General features: G+C 43.0%; 1 protein-coding gene across 1 annotated transcript in view; it reads right to left on the bottom strand.

Annotated features, from left to right (window-relative positions):
• Positions 1-19,018, bottom strand: part of LOC115140799 (ETS domain-containing transcription factor ERF-like) — a 76,714-nt gene that overhangs the window by 15,227 nt on the left and 42,469 nt on the right. The window contains exons 3-4 of the mRNA XM_065027929.1: positions 2,231-2,307; positions 1,125-1,359 (exon numbers count right to left, since the gene is read on the bottom strand). Coding sequence (XP_064884001.1) covers positions 1,125-1,359; positions 2,231-2,294 — 299 coding nt within the window. The 5' untranslated portion in view covers positions 2,295-2,307. The remainder of the gene's footprint in view (positions 1-1,124; positions 1,360-2,230; positions 2,308-19,018) is intronic.

Raw genomic sequence — 19,018 nt, 5'->3', positions numbered from 1 at the left:
CTACAATGTGATTTTCTGGATTTTTTTTTCTCATTTTGACTGTCATAGTTGAAGTGTACCTATGATGAAAATTACAGGCCTCTCATCTTTTTAAGTGGGAGAACTTGCACAATTGGTGGCTGACTAAATACTTTTTTGCCCCACTGTATGTAAAAAAGGTATTTCTGTTTTTTATACGTTAGCAACTATTTTTTTTAAACTGTTTTCGCTCTTTCATTATGATGGGGTATTGTGTGTAGATTGATGAGATACATTTTTAAAATCAATTTTAGTTTAATGTGGAAAAAGTGAAGGGGTCTGAATACTTTCAAAATTCAATGTATATCAGTATGTATCCACCACAAACGGTTGGGGCCCTCGCAATAATTTGTACACTTTTGCTTTGCGTAGCAATTGTGCCGTGGCCCTTAATTGAGCAATTAAGCTAGGCTAATCAAGAAGGCTAATTATGGCCCCAGCCAATTCATAACAATTAGACCCCTACGACAGCCCCCATTAACGAGAGGGCAGGGGAAACCAGGGAGGGCGGTAAACAGTGTGTGTGTGTATGTGTGTGTGTGTGTGTGTGTGTGTGTGTGTGTGTGTGTGTGTGTGTGTGTGTGTGTGTGTGTGTGTGTGTGTGTGTGTGTGTGTGTGTGTGTGTGTGTGTATTTTCATTTGCATAAGCAAACAACGAGTAGCGGTGGGGTGCGGGGTAAATTCAATAGAATGATGTATAGCAGAATAGGTAGCAGGGCTATAGCTTAAATCACATAGCAATGCGTAGAGTTTTGAGCCAAGTATTTCTGAGAAGGCAGAAGGATTTATTCTCAGTAGGTCTAAATCCAAGCTATTTTATATGGGGGATTAATTGCAAAATTCTTATTGAATTTTTTATACGAAGGTTTAAATGTGAACTTTTCCATTTGGACAATGGAAAATAAGGTGACATCGAGGATATTGACATTTTCTAAGGAAAAAACATAATATTTTTCTTTCCATTTTTACTAACATGGAGGGAGGTGAATGGGACACATAGGACTTAAATCCACAAAAAATAATTATTGCTACTTTTTCTGGCTTCTTTTACTGAAAAATATCAGAAAAAGTTCACACACCCACACACACACACACACAGTTCCTACCTTAGCGCCCTGCTCAGCTTATCGTAGTTCATGTGGGGTTTGCATTTCCGGAGGCCCCACAGTTTGGCCACCTCGTCAGGATCCTTGATGACAAACTCTCCGTATTCCCCCTGCCAGGAAATCACACTCTGGTACTCCTCCTTCTGCAGCAGCTCCAGAATGAAGTGCCAAAGCTGAATCTGTCGCGAGCCGGGGCTCGACTCAGGCTTGTAGGCCCAGTCTGGGAAGGCAATGCCTGAGGAGGAGGAGCAGGAAAGTGGGAGGATGAGATTGAGGCCCATTGGTTTGTAAATGGTGAGTGCTGGCCAAAGGGGCTAGCTGTCCGGATGACTGATGGAGTGATGCAGTTAAGGGATGATGTGGTTAATATCATAGAGCATGCTTACAGCAATGTTGCTCTGTGGTACTACTAATGGCCTCTAGCTTGGACCCGCTAGCTGGTCAGTTAGATTTCTACTCTCTTTCAGAGTTGATGGATGCTACTTACATTTTGATAATACTTGAATTCTAACTGCCTGCTGCCGTACACTTCTAATATAATAAAATAGCTCATCAATTGAACAAGAATTCTGGCTAATTAGCCCTTGCAGAATAAGTAAAGAAACATGAATCCTAACAAATTAGAAACGTTATTTGTTCACTGATGTGTGTGTTAAGTTTTTGGTTATTCATAAATAACAAATGATCTTTATAATGCAGACTTGTTGGGGTATACATATTGGCCATTAGAAAACACTAGCTATCAGGGCCTGGTGTACTAAGCAGTAACACAGGGAAAATAATGCAAGGGAATACAGGTAAACCTACTACAAATAGGTACATAAAGGTTAACAGGTAGGAATAATGCATTTAGTTGAAGTGTAAATAAAGACAGTTTGGTAAATTAGCATCAAGGTTTTTTGTTGTCTATTTTATTCCTGCTAATAATAACAGCTAACACAAAACATTGCACAGGTACAAGCACTTTGTACATCTCCCCTTAGTGTATAACTGGTATCTGCCAAAAGTGAATCAAATGTTCCTCCACAACCCTAATAAAATCCCCAACTCCCCAAACCACGTACCCCGGCTTCCGCAAAAAAGTGCCCCCATCCTGCTTGCCTCACCTGGAGTCCAGAGGGCAGGGACAGGGGGGGTGAGCAAAAGATCACTGACACAGTTACAGTCCATGCCTCCGCTACACCTGAGAGATGGGGAGACAGAGGAAGAGAAGGGGAGAGAGGGAAAAATTCTAATTGAATTCAAATGACTTTTATTTCCTGTGAGAAAAGAAAGGTGGGAGAGAGGGATGAGTTAACCAAGTCCGAGGTGAGAGATGACCTGCAGGGCAAAGGGCAGGGGATGTTTTTACACCCTGGTTTTGAGTCCCTTATATCAACATTACATACAGTATATATCAAGAGCTTTTGTAGATCATGTGTTGATGGCGCGATCGAGCAGGGTCAGAGAGCACTAACTGATGCAATGTGGTGCACATCCCTACAGTATGTTTAAAGAATATGAGAAATTAATCTCTTTAAACGTGAAGAAGGCGCAGGATAATGAGGTGATAGATAGAAGCTGTTTTGATCAAAAAAGTGGGAGTAGGGAGTAGTGATTCATTACAAAATGGTTAGTGGTTTAGTGGTTATAACGGGTACATTGACAAAGATGTAACATGAAAGACTGATATATTCAATTTACAATCATTTAAAATAATTCATATTTTGTAATACAATGAGGAGAAAATTACAAAAAGACACTAAAATGAGAACCAAGGCCAGGAGTGTAAAAACAAATAAAGCTAAAGTATTTTCATATTTTCACATTACTGATACCTAAGATTAGATCTGTATCGAATATGCCAAATAAATGCCCAAAAATTGGAATTGGGTTGGCTAGTGAAATTCAGGTAAAATGTACAGAATAAATACATACAGACATGTTTATTAGCCAGCAAACTGTTGATCAGCACAGTCTTTCTTTCTGAACATTCACATCATTTTATTTCTGAGAAAATAACCTCTGAATATAGAAATTAAACTGTGAATTAGGGCGGCAGGTGGTTGGAGCGGTGGGCTCTAAATACCCAAGCTGACAAGATGGAAAATCTGTCGACGTGCCTTGAGCAAGGCACTTAACTCTCATTTGCACCAGGGGTGCCATACTACTATTGACCCTGTAATATGAGTGAATATGACCAAAGACAGAGTTGTAATTCAACTGTGCACATTAGACAACTGTGGAGGTGAATGGTGAAATACTAAGGATGAACATCTGTCAATGTTAGGATGAAGTGAAGTGAGACGAGTTCAAGAGATTGGATACAGTTTGGATATTACAGTTTCATCTTGGTTGTTTTACAAACCTCAAATGGAAAATAAACCATGCCACTGCAAAAGTATCTTTAATGCTGGTCTCTCCATCTATCTCTCTCTCTTTCTCTCCATCTCTTTCTCTCTCTCTTTCCACTCTCTGCCTCTATTTAATTATGCTCTGTGAAATGTGGATTTTCCCTCCAGCATTGAAATGGTACGTGAATTATTGAGGTGTGTTTGTATAAATTATTATTACTAACTCCAGGCATTTCTCTCTCACTCACACTCACCCTCTCGCACTCTCACCCTCACCCTCTCGCTCTTTTCAGTCATTGGACTGTGGCTCCTCCCGCTCTCTTCATCTTTGTGTTTTCAGACCTCTGTTTCTTTCTCAGAGTCCATCGTCTGAATGCATATATCCCTTCCTCTTTTCCCTCTCTTCCTCATTTTCTTGTTCTCCCTGCTCCTCCTTTACTGTCCCTCCTTTACTGTCCCTCCTTTACTGTCCCTCTGAGTGCAAACTCTGTCTGTCACAAGTCATTCTCTTCACCTGTAACTAACAAGCGTATACTCCCTGTTCAATTATTTACTAAGATAACTATGCATTCTGGGAAGCTGTACATTCAAAACAATTTTCCAGAGATTGTTGTGGAATTATTTCTATACCTTTAGAGGCTATATGTACAGTATTTAAGCAGTATTTAAGCATATTTGAGACCTGCACTGAATTTCAACTTGTCTATTTATTTGATCTTTACAGCCGTAGAGCTCCTATGTCTATGATTCCATTTGTCATTTTATGTTTGCAACAATCTATGCCTCTCCCTATTCCCTTGAGCTTTGGGCCATCAATAGCACATCATCCTATAATTTACCATAGACTCCTAAACCCCAGTCTGTACTCTCAGAGGACACACAATATGGGTGCTTTAGTACCGGACAAGGTCTACCTCTCTTTCCTCCTATGCACCTCCTCAAAATCTATACGTGCCCATCTCCTATCTATCTGCCATCTCCACAGTTGACTCCTCCCTTCCCTTTCCCACCTGTCCACCGTCTTCTCTCTCCCTCCCTCTCCTGCTCTGTGTGTTATGCTTCGGCGCAGTAATTTTCTGTTTGATTTCGGAGGTAATGCATTTTTTACAAATCAAAGAGGAAGCCAGGCCCCCTCCCCACCCCGGCTCCCAATCTCCCTCTCTCGCCCCCCTCAGCCCCCCAGGCCAGAGAGGAGATAAAGGAGCCCCCATCATTTCCTTGTTAGTTTTGATTTGGGCAGCACAGGGCTTTCAAGTTCCCCTATCACCCCCAGAAACATTATAACTAGCAGCACAGGGAATACTGCTCCTCATGCACACACACTGGCAGATACAGAGGCACACTGATAGACTAATGGAGTGTCTATACCCACACAGACACACCGAGTCACAGGTATATATATGCTCTACTCACACATACCAACACCAGTGTACAGGTAGAGACTGATAGTGATAGTAATAGCACACACAATGAGGCGTTGTTGAAACCATGGATACTAACTGAATCAATACACACACACACACACACACACACACACATTTATCGCAGGGTTGAAAAATAAAATGTTCATTGTTTACCAAAGATGCAGACTACACACACACAGTGCATAAACAAAGGCTAAAAGATACTCACAAAGAGGTTTGCATGTAGCATTGGGGACGAGCCTATAATGGACCAAAGAAAAGACCAGTCTCACACAGTAACTGATGGCCACCCAATACAACAGTATAGATGAAGGATTACTCGAATCACCAATAACAAAAAAGGCAGAGCGTGAGACATATTGTCCCCAGTTTTACACGGGCAACTATTGTTGCACTGTTACACTAATACACCTATAACATGTCTCCTGGAACCCCATAGTACACCTGAACCTGTTCACTATTGAGCTTTTCTGTGAATGGAAATGTAGAATCAGATTCTATATGGTAATGAACTGCAGTTCACTAAATCAGGTCTGACAGATGAGGGGGGACTTGGAACAGGGGTAAAGTGGGGACTTGGAAAAGGGGTAAAGTGGGGACTTGGGGTAGAATGGGGGCTTGGAAAGGGGTAAAGTGGGGACTTGGGGTAGAATGGGGACTTGGAACAGAGGTAAAGTGGGGACTTGGGGTAGAATGGGGACTTGGAACAGAGGTAAAGTGGGGACTTGGGGTAGAATGGGGACTTGGGGTAGAATGGGGGCTTGGAAAGGGGTAAAGTGGGGACTTGGGGTAGAATGGGGACTTGGAACAGAGGTAAAGTGGGGACTTGGGGTAGAATGGGGACTTGGAACAGAGGTAAAGTGGGGACTTGGGGTAGAATGGGGACTTGGAACAGAGGTAAAGTGGGGACTTGGGGTAGAATGGGGACTTGGAACAGAGGTAAAGTGGGGACTTGGGGTAGAATGGGGACTTGGAACAGAGGTAAAGTGGGGACTTGGAAAGGGGTAAAGTGGGGACTTGCAGTAGAGTGGGGACTTGGAACAGAGGTAAAGTGGGGACTTGGGGTAGAATGGGGACTTGGAACATGGGTAAAGTGAGGACTTGGGGTAGAATGGGGACTTGGGAAAGGGGTAAATTGCGGACTTGCAGTAGAGTGGGGACTTGGAAAGGGGTCAAGTGGGGACTTGGGTAGAATAGGGACTTGGAACAGGGGTAAAGTGGGGACTTGGGTAGAATAGGGACTTGGAACAGGGGTAAAGTGAGGACTTGGGTAGAATAGGGACTTGGAACAGGGGTAAAGTGGGGACTTGTGGTAGAGTGGGGACTTGGAACAGAAGAAAGACAAGTAATGGAGAGACTGTGGACAGAGAGGGAGCAGAGCGAAGAGTAACAGCCAGATATGGAAGTTGGACAGACTGACATTCTGGCAACATTTTGTCTCCAGTGGCGTCCAAAGATGGAAAAAGTGTGTAGGGCCTAAAAAAAAAAAAGAGATATGAGTCTGGCCTCTCTCGCTCTCTGTTTCCAACAGATGAAACAAACTCTGTACATCTGTCTCATCTTTCTTTTTTGGTTGCCCCTGAAAATGCCCAACTGAACACCCTCTCCCTATCCTTCTACCCCCTCTCCCTCTTTCTCTGTTCCTCTCTCTGGTTAGCTCTGACACTCTGGTCAGCCTCGGGGTGGAAGAACAGAGGGACTGTAGTATGGGTTTGTAAGAGGAGAAGAGGGAGGGAGGGAGGGAGGGAGGGAGGGAGGGAGGGAGGGAGGGAGGGAGGGAGGGAGGGAGGGAGGGAGAAGAAGTGCAGGGGGTGGAAGACAGGACCTGCTGGCTGTCCAAATGTTAAACTGGAAGGTGGAGAGGTCTATGGAACAGACAACAATACAACTAGGATCGATGGTGGGAGAAATGGGTAAGGAAAATAAATAGACAAAAGTCAAGAGGAACAGGTCAAGAAGAGAAAATTATGGAGAACTTGAAATGACCCTGTAAAATTGACTATAATCCCAAAACTGCTAAACCACTTCAGAAACAACATGTAATTTAATCAACAACAACAAAAAAGACCATACAATGTAGGCCTATAAGCATTGGGTGCTTGAAAACGATGGACCTTTTGGAGATACAGTAGGGCAAAAAAGTATTTAGTCAGCCACCAATTGTGCAAGTTCTCCCACTTAAAAAGATGAGAGAGGCCTGTAATTTTCATCATCGGTACACTTCAACTATGACAGACAAAATGAGAAACAAAAAATCCAGAAAATCACATTGTAGGATTTTTAATGAATTTATTTGCAAATGATGGTGGAAAATAAGTATTTGGTCATCTACAAACAAGCAAGATTTCTGGCTCTCACAGACCTGTAACTTCTTCTTTAAGAGGCTCCTCTGTCCTCCACTCGTTACCTGTATTAATGGCACCTGTTTGAACTTGTTATCAGTATAAAAGACACCTGTCCACAACCTCAAACAGTCACACTACAAACTCCACTATGGCCAAGACCAAAGAGCTGTCAAAGGACATCAGAAACAAAATTGTAGACCTGCACCAGGCTGAGAAGACTGAATCTGCAATAGGTGAGCAGCTTGGTTTGAATAAATCAACTGTGGGAAACATTATTAGGAAATAGAAGACATACAAGACCACTGATAATCTCGATCTGGGGCTCCACGCAAGATCTCACCCCGTGGGTTCAAAATGATCACAAGAACGGTGAGCAAAAATCCCAGAACCACACGGGGGGACCTAGTGAATGACCTGCAGAGAGCTAGCTGGGACCAAAGTAACAAAGCCTACCATCAGTAACACACTACGCCGCCAGGGACTCAAATCCTGCAGTGCCAGACGTGTCCCCCTGCTTAAGCCAGTACATGTCCAGGCCCGTCTGAAGTTTGCTAGAGAGCATTTGGATGATCCAGAAGAAGATTGGGAGAATGTCATATGGTCAGATGAAACCAAAATATAACTTTTTGGTAAAAACTCAACTCGTCGTGTTTGGAGGACAAAGAATGCTGAGTTGCATCCAAAGAACACCATACCTACTGTGAAGCATGGGGGTTTCCACATCATGCTTTGGGGCTGTTTTTCTGCAAAGGGACCAGGACGACTGATCCATGTAAAGGAAAGAATGAATGGGGCCATGTATCGTGAGATTTTGAGTGAAAACCTCCTTCCATCAGCAAGGGCATTGAAGAAGAAACGTGGCTGGGTCTTTCAGTATGACAATGATCCTAAACACACCGCCAGGGCAACGAAGGAGTGGCTTCGTAAGAAGCATTTCAAGGTCCTGGAGTGGCCTAGCCAGTCTCCAGATCTCAACCCCATAGAAAATCTTTGGAGGGAGTTGAAAGTCCGTGTTGCCCAGAACAGCCCCAAAACATCACTGCTCTAAAGGAGATCTGCATGAAGGAATGGGCCAAAATACCAGCAACATTGTGTGAAAACCTTGTGAAGACTTACAGAAAACGTTTAACCTCTGTCATTGCCAACAAAGGGTATATAACAAAGTATTGAGATAAACTTTTGTTATTGACCAAATACTTATTTTCCACCATAATTTGCAAATAAATTCATTAAAAATCCTACAATGTGATTTTCTGGATTTTTTTTCTCATTTTGTCTGTTATAGTTGAAGTGTACCTATGATTAAAATACAGGCCTCTCTCATCTTTTTAAGTGGGAGAACTTGCACAATTGGTGGCTGACTAAATACTCTTTTGCCCCACTGTATGTGTGTATGTGAATCGACATCACCAAACAGCCATCCCACTGGGAAAAGACGTCAATTCAAAGTCTAGGCCCTATTTCACATTGGTTCAACTTAATTTCACTGAAATTAAGTGGAATCAACCAGGGGAAATAAATGGGGTAAAGTTTTGTATGTGGACCCTAATGATGACGATTTTATTAAGAAGACGAACTAGTGTGTTTAGTTATGAAGCTAAATGATTAATAAATATACAGTAGAATGGCATGTGGATGAGGAAGCGAATGTTTGGAAAACTTGCTCAAGTTAAGGAGATGGTGAAGGGAGAGTGTTGCATGTGATATGGTATCACCACCTTACAGAATACCGGCCTTAAGATATAAGGAGAAAAATACGGAGAAAAAAAGAGGAAGAAAAAGTATCAATCGATAGGGTTAAATTATTCATCGTCATTAATTATCGATCGCTCTCCGCTGCCGGCTCGTCCGCCGAGCGCCTGAGTTGAAAGGAGGGAAAGCGCGCTTTATTAAAACCGGCTCGAGCCTCATTGTTTCATGTCCCGCGGCAAAGAAAAAGCTCGAGCTTGGCTCTACCGGTGCCAGTGAAAAATCCACACAGACGCACACACACATTGCCCCCCTTTGCGTTTTCCCTCTCTCCTTGCTTGCTCTCTCTCTCTCCCGACGCGCGGGAGAGCTTTGGGGAGCCTAGTACGGTGTTCACGGGGCGGCTGTGTCTCGCGTGGATCGATGAGGGATCAATGGCTTGCGCTGACTAATAGCCAGAGAGCGCCTTTGATCTCGCGGCAGAGAGATCAAAACCTGCGCGAGAGGGAAGAGAGAGGGAAAGAGAAAGAGGAAAGAAACTGCTCTGGCGAGCGGACCTTAAACTTCACACAAGCGGAGACACGCATATTCACGTCTAATACACACAAAAAGACACACGCACATACATGATTACATCTACAAACATATATACGAAATATATTTAATGATCAGGAAATTTCACAGAGTTTGATTAACTGCAAATAACTACTTCCAGATGCAAGGTGTGTGGGTGTGGTTTTGTTTTACTATCCTTGTGGAGACCAGACAAAAGCAGACATTTCGCGGGGATACAATTAGAGTTAGGGTTACAATAAGGGTTAGGTTTAGGGTTAGGTTTACCTTTAGGGTTAGGGTTACAATAAGGGTTAGGTTTACCGTTAGGGTTACAATAAGGGTTAGGTTTACTTTTAGGGTTAGGGTTGATGTTGACTCCTTCAGACAGGGTAAGACAGTGAGAAGGGGAGATCCATCTGTTGTTTCTATAGAGCAAATGAGTGACCTATGGGCTCAACTTCACCCTATCCTAAAGCTAAACAGGGAAGGTGTGTGTGTGGGGGAGGGGGGGGGTTAGGGTTAGGTTTGGGGGGGGGGGGTAACAAAAGCTATCAAACGTGTTCATGAAAGACAACTGTTTTATGGAAAAATCAGACATTTGAACATAATATTTTCTTCGTTGACCAGAATGTAGCCTATTTAAATCTTGCATGGTGGTTTGTCAGATCAGGGGATTAAAATGGCATTCTACTTCCTATAGTGTGCACTAGTTTCAGCAGTGCCTGGTTGAAGGTAGTGCACAACAAAGGAAAAATAGTTGCATTTTGGACGCAGAGGTTATGGGATTCAGAGGTCAAAGGTTAGCAGAAAAATGACACCTTTAACTCCATCCTGAGGAGACCAATACTGTACCGCCCTGCTTTCAACACCTGTCTTTAGATGCATGGTGATAAAAGCTGCCGTTGTCGATGATTTCACCCCATGAGGAGATGCACTTGTTACAGACCCTTCTCTCCTCCTTATCCTTCCCTTCCCTGCTCTCTACCCCCCTCTCTATTTATCCCTCCTCCTCCCTGGTCAGTGAGTTACTCTCTCTATCGCTCTCACTTCCCGAATTAACCACTCAAGAAGTCACCACCGACTAAATCAATAGCTCATACATAAACCCTGCTATAATCACTCCCCCACTTGTCTGTCTGCCCCTCCCTCCATGTCTCTCATCCCCCTCTCTGTACCCCATTCACTCTCTCCTCTCACACTCTTCTCTTTCTCATCCCCTTCTGTGTCTCGCCAAGTCACTCTCTTTATTTCTTCCTCCTCTTCCTCTTCCTCTCCCCATTGTTCCATCAATACTGTATTGTATTACCCACTTCTATATTCAGTCTCCTCTTTTGTTATGATGAATCTAAAGATCCCTACTCTCCCTCCCTCCATATTCTGATACATACCTGAGCACCACACACACACCACCACCACCACCACCACCACCACCATCATCCTCACAAAAATGACTGGCCTAAAATGGACTTTGAGAAAAAGCAACATGAGAAATAAAACACAACAGCAAACGCTTCTCTAACTGTCAATTAAACCGATTCCTGTCACACTTCTGAAAGCTCAACTACAGATTACAATTTATCTCAGGTGCGGTGCTTGTTAGCACAGTATTGTACGGGCGTGTAATACACACTAATGATCAACCGAACTGAGGCAGGCGGTGTTTCACGGTGTTAGTGTGTCAAGGAGCCATCAATATTATATTATGTCTCATGTTTAACTATGAAACACAAACAGTTGTTTTGGGCTTAAAGATATTGTATTGCCAAAGGAGCCATGTGCAGACATCCACATGCACAAGAAAAAAGAAAAAAAAAAAGTTTTTTTAAATTACACACACCCCTCTCTTCCCTCCTCTCTCTTTCTCTCTCTTTCTCTCTCCACGTCTTTGATTCGCGTGTGGTTTGATCTGTGAGAGAGCGAGTTTTGTAAACACATTTTTCACGATCATATAGCCATGGGCAAGGGGAGAGCGAGGCGAGGAGGAAGGAGGGCGGGAGTGGGAGCACAAACACGCCGGGAAGGGGGAGAGGGACGTTTAATGAGCGCGCGAGATGGAGAGATGGACTGACAGACATGCATGCACTGACTGACTCAAATACCAAACCAACGAACAGAGACACACACACACACCAGCAGATTGCCTTTGCCAAGTATAGCATCAGAAGGGCTGACGAAATGTGAGGCAACACCGAGAAAAACAACTTATTTTATTTTTCCTTATCGCTAAAAGATGACAATGTATTCCCAAATCTGACATTTCCTGACACTGAATTCAACAAAGTCCGAATAAAGCAGGAGAGAGAGATTTCGTTGTACGGGTCAACAACAACAAAAAACAGCTAAAACTGATTATGGGAAATAAAGCTGAACACAGACGGCACCAGTGTGAGCTGAACTAATAAAAGGGCGCACTCTCATTCCTTTTTCACTTCGTTTTAAAATGTTCTCCCAGACCGGCATCTGGGGTTCCTAATTCGTTTAGGTTCGTTTGCTCCGGCAGTAATCGTGCTAACCCGTCGCCTCTACCGACTCCTCTCCACGGGACGCGCCGACCGGAAGAGACTTTGGATCCGTATCAGAATAGAGCAGACAGGTGCAGAAGCACAGACACAAAAATTCAGCAATGCATTACATATCTATTTAAAAAATAACATTCAGCAAATTCTATGAATATTAAATACAGGCATAATAACCAATCATAACGATAATGATAATAATTATTATTATGATAATAGTAAGCTATTAATATAATAATACAAATAATAAGGACATTATAAGTAAATAAAAAGGCTAATACCGGTAACCCAAAAATAGATTTTTTTATGGCTATAATGACCTACATTAAGCAGAAAGACTAAAACTGAGAAGGACAATGGTCATCCTGCATACTGCCTTGGTGACCGAGCCGATACCATTTGTTTCTAAACAGTTGTTGGTAACATTTGTTTGTATTTTAGTGTTGAACTATGCTCATTCATTTCAAGCGTTTTGAAATACCCCTCATCGTTTATTTATTCTAAAAGCACTCCCCGCTCAAATCCCTCGCGCCAGTGGTTAAAATGATATTATTTTCATTTCTCCGTTACTTGCTTTTTACTGTTTTTGAAAAAGAAGAATAGCTGGAAGGAGTGAAGTTGCTTGTCAGTATGGTAAATTGAGGAGGTGTGTGTGTTTTTTCCTCATATTTACTTTCTTTCTTCTCGCTCTTTCTCTCTCTGTCTCTGTCGGGGGAATTGTTCTCAATGTCCACAAACACATCGCAAATACCCGCCGGCCCCAACAGCATCGATTTCTAATTAGACGCCAGGATAATCGTTGGAGAAAGAGATGAAAAAAGGAAAGAGGAATAGCGAGACGAGCTAAATAAATATATAAACGAATTAGACGCGGGATTAATTGAATGAATATGAGCATTAAGAAATAAATCATGTTGGATTTATATATAGCTCGCCAGTTAGATAACAAAATGCTTGATTGACTAAGGAAATATCATGAAGTGGTAACAACCAAGGGACCAATTGTAATAGTGACAGGATGACAACAAAGTATCTTTAATAACGGGGTTCCCTGATATGTTTTCATGGCTCTCTACATACAAAAAACTAGCTATGGTAAAACATGAACCCTGAAAATGACTGGTCTGGATAAAGAACACCGTGGTTACAATGACATGTAGTTAAACCACCCCAACCCATACAGTGGAACAAGCATGACATCAAACATACACTATATGATAATGGTAGCTAATTTATTTCCAAATCACCCAAGATATTTGATATTGATTCAAGGGCACTTGGCAAATAAGTCCACGAGTCATGCCAACTGCTGTTACTGTTCCCTACTTGACATAAGAGCTCATCTTTGGATAGTGGAGGACATTTTCAAGCCCATGTTGTGCACATGTTGGAAAAGGAAAGGATATGTACTACAGCCCAACCTCGGTGCAACACTGGAGCACTTGGCTCTCAACAGTGGCACTTTCACCCATTCAATACACTTCCTTGGACACCAAAATGAACAGTGACAACTGTCCATAACTAGTACAAGGTCATACAGAACATAAATGATTCAGATTACACATAAACAATGCCGATGCCATGTAAAGTATAGAAAATACCCATAACAAGAGGTATTGGGTAAACTTAGTTGTTTAGTTCATAATGGTTCATATGAAAAGGCAACATGGGAAACTAAACCTGGACCTAAAGGCACAACTATTGAACATCAAGAACTTCTGTCTTCCATAAACCTGTCTCATCTTCCCACTACATCTTCCCCTCCCTCCCTCCCTCCCTAGTTCATTCACTCTCTCCTGCTCTTGACAGTGTGACAAGGGGTTAGTCGAAGGGCTCAGGTAGCTCGTTTACTTTAATTAGCGTTTCATCATCTGCAGAGCAGCTCCCTACTCTTCAACACGTACTCTTTCATGCTGCTCCCTCTCTCATCCTGTTTTCTATCCATTCATCTCCCTCCCTCCCTCCCTCCCTCCCTCCCTCCCTCCCTCTCCCTCTCATTTTACATCTTCTGTCACAGCTCTTTCCCCCCCTCTCCCTCCTGTTCTTTCTTATCTTCCATCTCCTGCTCACTCAGGCATACAGTAATATTTCAAGCACACATCCAGTACCCACTCCTTTCCTTAATCTGTCTCCTCGCTTTCTCCTCTATTTAGCTCTCTTTTCCTCCGAGTGCCCCCTCTCCATCATCAACCTCCATGATCACCTTGTTCTCTATCTGTCCTCGGTTCCCGCCTTTCCTCTTTCTCTCTCTATCTCCCTCCTTCCCTCTCTCCTCCGTGCGCTCCCTGTGTCATAATGATGGTGATTAAGTACAGAATTACAAAGAGGGCCAAAGCAGTGAGTGCCCTGCCCCAAACATCAACACAGACCATTAATCTCTCTGCCACTACCTCCCAACTCTGTCTAACACACTCCCTCCTTCTGCCCAAGTCCTCTCTCTTTCTCTCCCTCTGTCTGTCTCCATACATCCCCCCTCTTCTTCACCTGCTGTATCACTCCTCTCCTCCTTTATTTCAAGTTGCCTCTTGGTTTCCTGTTTACTTTTCTACGTTTTTTTCTAAATCCTAGGCTATTACTCCTTCATTTAATTCGCAGCCCATCCATATCCCTCTCGTGTCCATTATTTCATAGTAAAACATTGTGTGACGAATGTTGAGATTTGTTGCAATGCAAACAAGATCTAGATTCTAACAGACCTTTTAAAATTCGTAAAGATTTCGATCTAAAAAAGTATGAGAGAGGGAAAGTGTTGTTGTTTTTTTCAGAAAGAGAGTCGGACAGTAATGGACCGTTGTTAGTTGTTCATTTCTTTCTGTCTTCAACCGGATAGGCCGCCCGCGGTTTGGGCTATCCGTTTCTTCTTAGTTCTTAGTCTTGTCTCATTTCCGCAGCTTTTGCAAAAGCGTAACGGCGGGTTGAACTCCCCCCAGAACCGTGCAGACAGGTGTTTTTCCTCTTCATTACCCCCCCCCCCCCTCCCTCCCTTCCATCGCCTCCTGTCTCTACGCCCTGACACGATCGTTCATGTTTACCGAAAGTAGCACTCTACAGATGAATACGAAGGGAAATTTGAATAGCCTACATGTCTGAATGTTGAAACAACAAGCTCATAACATCAGTGAGCTATATCAATTATTTAACGGATACAAAAATAGTGGTAACATTTAGGTTTTTTGTGTGTGTTTGATTTATAGGCTTGATGTTTGATAAGTAGCCTACTGAAAAGTATTTAGTCAACGAATCTTGTGCATTTTCACCATTTATGAATAAATGTTCTCCATTTTGACATTATTATTATTATTGTTATTATTATCATTATTACTGTTATTAATAGTAGTAGTAGTAATAATAATAAATCCTATTACTATTATTTTTATAAGCCAACCCCTAATTTATTTTCGTTCCTTGTCTGCCTAGTGATGGTTAAGCTCTTCAGTTATTCTATGGACAATATTACAAGCATAAATGTGTTTGCTTTTTGGTTATATTTTACTGGCCTGGATTACAATGACATGTACAAATCGTAATTCTATCGAAACAGTAGCCTAGAAAAACGACCATGGGAAGATCAAATTGGATACATTATAATTGGTAGGCTAAAGAAACGCAAGTATTAATCTTGGGAAATTGTTTCTTAAAACTTTCTTAATTTTAAAGCAATTGAAAAATTCACCAGCTGAATATCCACATAACACTGTACGTGATGCCATTGAACGAGACCGTGTGCCTCAAAAAACAACCTCAAAGTAAAGTAGCCTACCGGAAGGGAAGGGGTGTGGTCTGAGACACGTGTAGGGGTTCTAGACACAGCGTGAAGCACGATGATAGTTTAAACTGTTTTAAACACTTACAGTGGTTACTGGATTTGCAGCCTTGTGGGGTTGAGAACGTGATCAAACCCACCATACCCGTGGGGAACCGAGAGGTGGGAGCTCCCATACAAATTGATAAGAGTAAGAGAGCGAAAGCAGAGCTACGCTGTCCTCACAATTCACAATACACTTACAAAAGAAGATTCCATTTGAGACCCCCCGGGGGAACTAGGACTGCAGTGCTATGAGATGGGAGTTGTAGTTTTAGGGTCATCTTGATTCAACCTGGACACTTTCTAAATGGACTTCAATATATGGCAATAAGACAAACTCGTTGATGAACATGGAAAGCGTGTAATGTAAAAATGACAACATGTGTATTCATAACGGCAATAAATGATGAAACAGCGTGAACAGTAAAAAAAAAACATGGAAACACAATCAATGTTGTGGAGAGCTGAAATTCCCAATACAATCACGATGTATAATACCCAGATCATCACTATCAAAATGAATCTAGTACCATTAATCATATTGATAACCCTATCATGGAAGACAAATCATTCATTTCTACATTGCATATTCATTCATCGATATCCGCAAAGAAATGAAACCTCTCTCAGAAGTCATTTTGATAGCTATAGGTATGATAGCCTTTCCTTCTCTCAGTGCACTACTGACTATTCAGTGACCAACTGGCTTTGTGTCTGGCTGTGGGTGTGGTGTAACTGAGTGTGTTTGTGTAACTGTGTGAGTGTGTTGGTGTAACTGTGTGTACTGGTGTAACTGTGTGTGTTGGTGTAACTAAGTGTGTTTGTGTAACAGAGTATGTTTGTGTATCTGTGTGAGTGTGTTGGTATAACTAAGTGTGTTTGTGTAACTGTGTGTGTATTGGTGTAACTGAGTGTGGTTGTGTAACTGTGTGTGTTTGTGTAACTGAGTGTGTTTGTGTAACTGTGTGTATTGGTGTAACTGTGTGTATTGGTGTAACTGTGTGTGTTGGTGTAACTAAGTGTGTTTGTGTAACAGAGTATGTTTGTGTATCTGTGTGAGTGTGTTGGTGTAACTAAGTGTGTTTGTGTAACTGTGTGTGTATTGGTGTAACTGAGTGTGGTTGTGTAACTGAGTGTGTTTGTGTAACTGAGTGTGTTTGTGTAACTATGTGTGTTAACCCTGTCCCTCTGAACTCCTATGTGACTGTGGCTCCCCTCTGTACTGATTCCTCTCAGAACTCTTTGTTTCCAGTGAAATCAAAAGACCTTTACTACTCACACACACACACACACACACACACACACACACACACACACACACACACACAGCATGCCCGCCAGCCTGGCCCCCGTCGGCCCTCGCCTCTGTGCGTGTCAAATGGAATCTCCACCTCAGTGCGTAGTACACCTGCTGTGCCGGCGTATAATACGCTGCATACAGTGAGCCTCGATGACGGATTACTGAATTAGACCAATAATGACAACTGACACTTCTGTTACCGCTCCCTGAGCCACCGGAGAGAGGTAAATAAAGAGCAGAGAGGGAGAAATACACAGACTGAGAGGGAGAGAGAGGGGGGGCAGAGAGAGAGAGAGAAATAATAAATACACACAGGGAAAGGGAATGAAAGACAGAATGAAACAGGAACAGAGGAAGTCACGGATGGATTTGGGATTCTATTTCTGTGTTGTTCAGTAAAATAAATAAGTTATGGCTCGTTCCAGGGGAACTCTCCTCCCGCTGTCTCGCACTCACCCGTCCTCCCCCCAAACCTGCTTGCCATTTGTAAAGGAGGGGGTGAGGCAAGAGTTGTCCCATGCTGCAGGGCTGGAGTCAATTACATTTGAATTTAGTCAGTTCAAATGAGATACATTGAAATCCAAATTATGAATTGAAAAGTGAGAGGGAGACAAAATGAAAAAATGATGATCCATTAAATGAATTTCAATACTTATTTTGAATTGACTGAATCCAGAAGAAATGGATCTAAACGGGGCCTGTCCTGTCTAATGTGTTTAGAAATAGTTCATGAGTGCACCTAGTAGGCTTCCGCTCCAACCCCATAGAGTGCAGGATGCCAACCCCCCATAGCTCCCCATGCCCAGCCCCACGCCCAGCCCTATGCCCAGCCCCACGCCCAGCCCTATGCCCAGCCCTACGCCCAGCCCCACGCCCAGCCCCACGCCCAGCCCCACGCCCAGCCCTACGCCCAGCCCCACGCCCAGCCCCACGCCCAGCCCCACGCCCAGCCCCACGCCCAGCTCCACACCCAGCCCCATACCCAGCCCCATGCCCAGCCCCATGCCCCACACCCAGCCCCATGCCCAGCCCTATGCCCAGCTCCACACCCAGCCCCATACCCAGCCCCATGCCCAGCCCCATGCCCAACACCAGGTCTCAGCTGGAGCTGCTCCATGAGGATGAGATGATGAACTCCTACAATTCAAATTAATACATGAGCTCTCTCTCTCTCTCTCACACACACACACACACACACACACACACACACACACACACACACACACACACACACACACACACACACACACACACACACACACACACACACACACACACACTTCAAATTCAGTGACTACTTGTGTGAGAATGGCTAATATGGAAAGTAATAGAGAACGGCTGATGAGCACTGTATCTAGATCTTCCTATAGAGAAAAAAAAAATCACCTTTATTTAACCAGGTAGGCCAGGTAAGTTGAGAACAAGTTCTCATTTACAACTGCGACCTGGCCAAGATAAAGCAAAGCAGTTTGACACATATTACAACACAGAGTTACACATGGAGTAAAACAAACATACAGTCAATAATACAGTAGACAAATAAGTCTATATACAATGTCAGCAAATGAGGTGAGATAAGGGAGGTAAAGGCAATGAATAGGCCATGGTGGTGAAGTAAATACAATATAGCAATTAAAACACTGGAATGGTAGATTTGACAGTAGATGAGTGTGCAAAGTATAAATACTGGGGTGCAAAGGAGCAAAATAAATAAATAAATACAGTAGGGGAAGAGGTAGTTGTTTGGGCTATTTATAGATGGGCTATGTACAGGTGCAGTGATCTGTGAGCTGCTCTGACAGCTGGTGCTTAAAGCTAGTGAGGGAGATAAGTGTTTCCAGTTTCAGAGATTTTTGTAGTTCGTTCCAGTCATTGGCAGCAGAGAACTGGAAGGAAAGGCGGCCAAAGGAGGAATTGGCTTTGGGGG

Source organism: Oncorhynchus nerka, linkage group LG14, assembly GCF_034236695.1.
Source record: "Oncorhynchus nerka isolate Pitt River linkage group LG14, Oner_Uvic_2.0, whole genome shotgun sequence".
NCBI lineage: Eukaryota > Metazoa > Chordata > Actinopteri > Salmoniformes > Salmonidae > Oncorhynchus > Oncorhynchus nerka.
The sequence above is the reverse complement of the archived record's forward strand: the minus strand, read 5'-3'. Positions and strand labels throughout refer to the sequence as shown.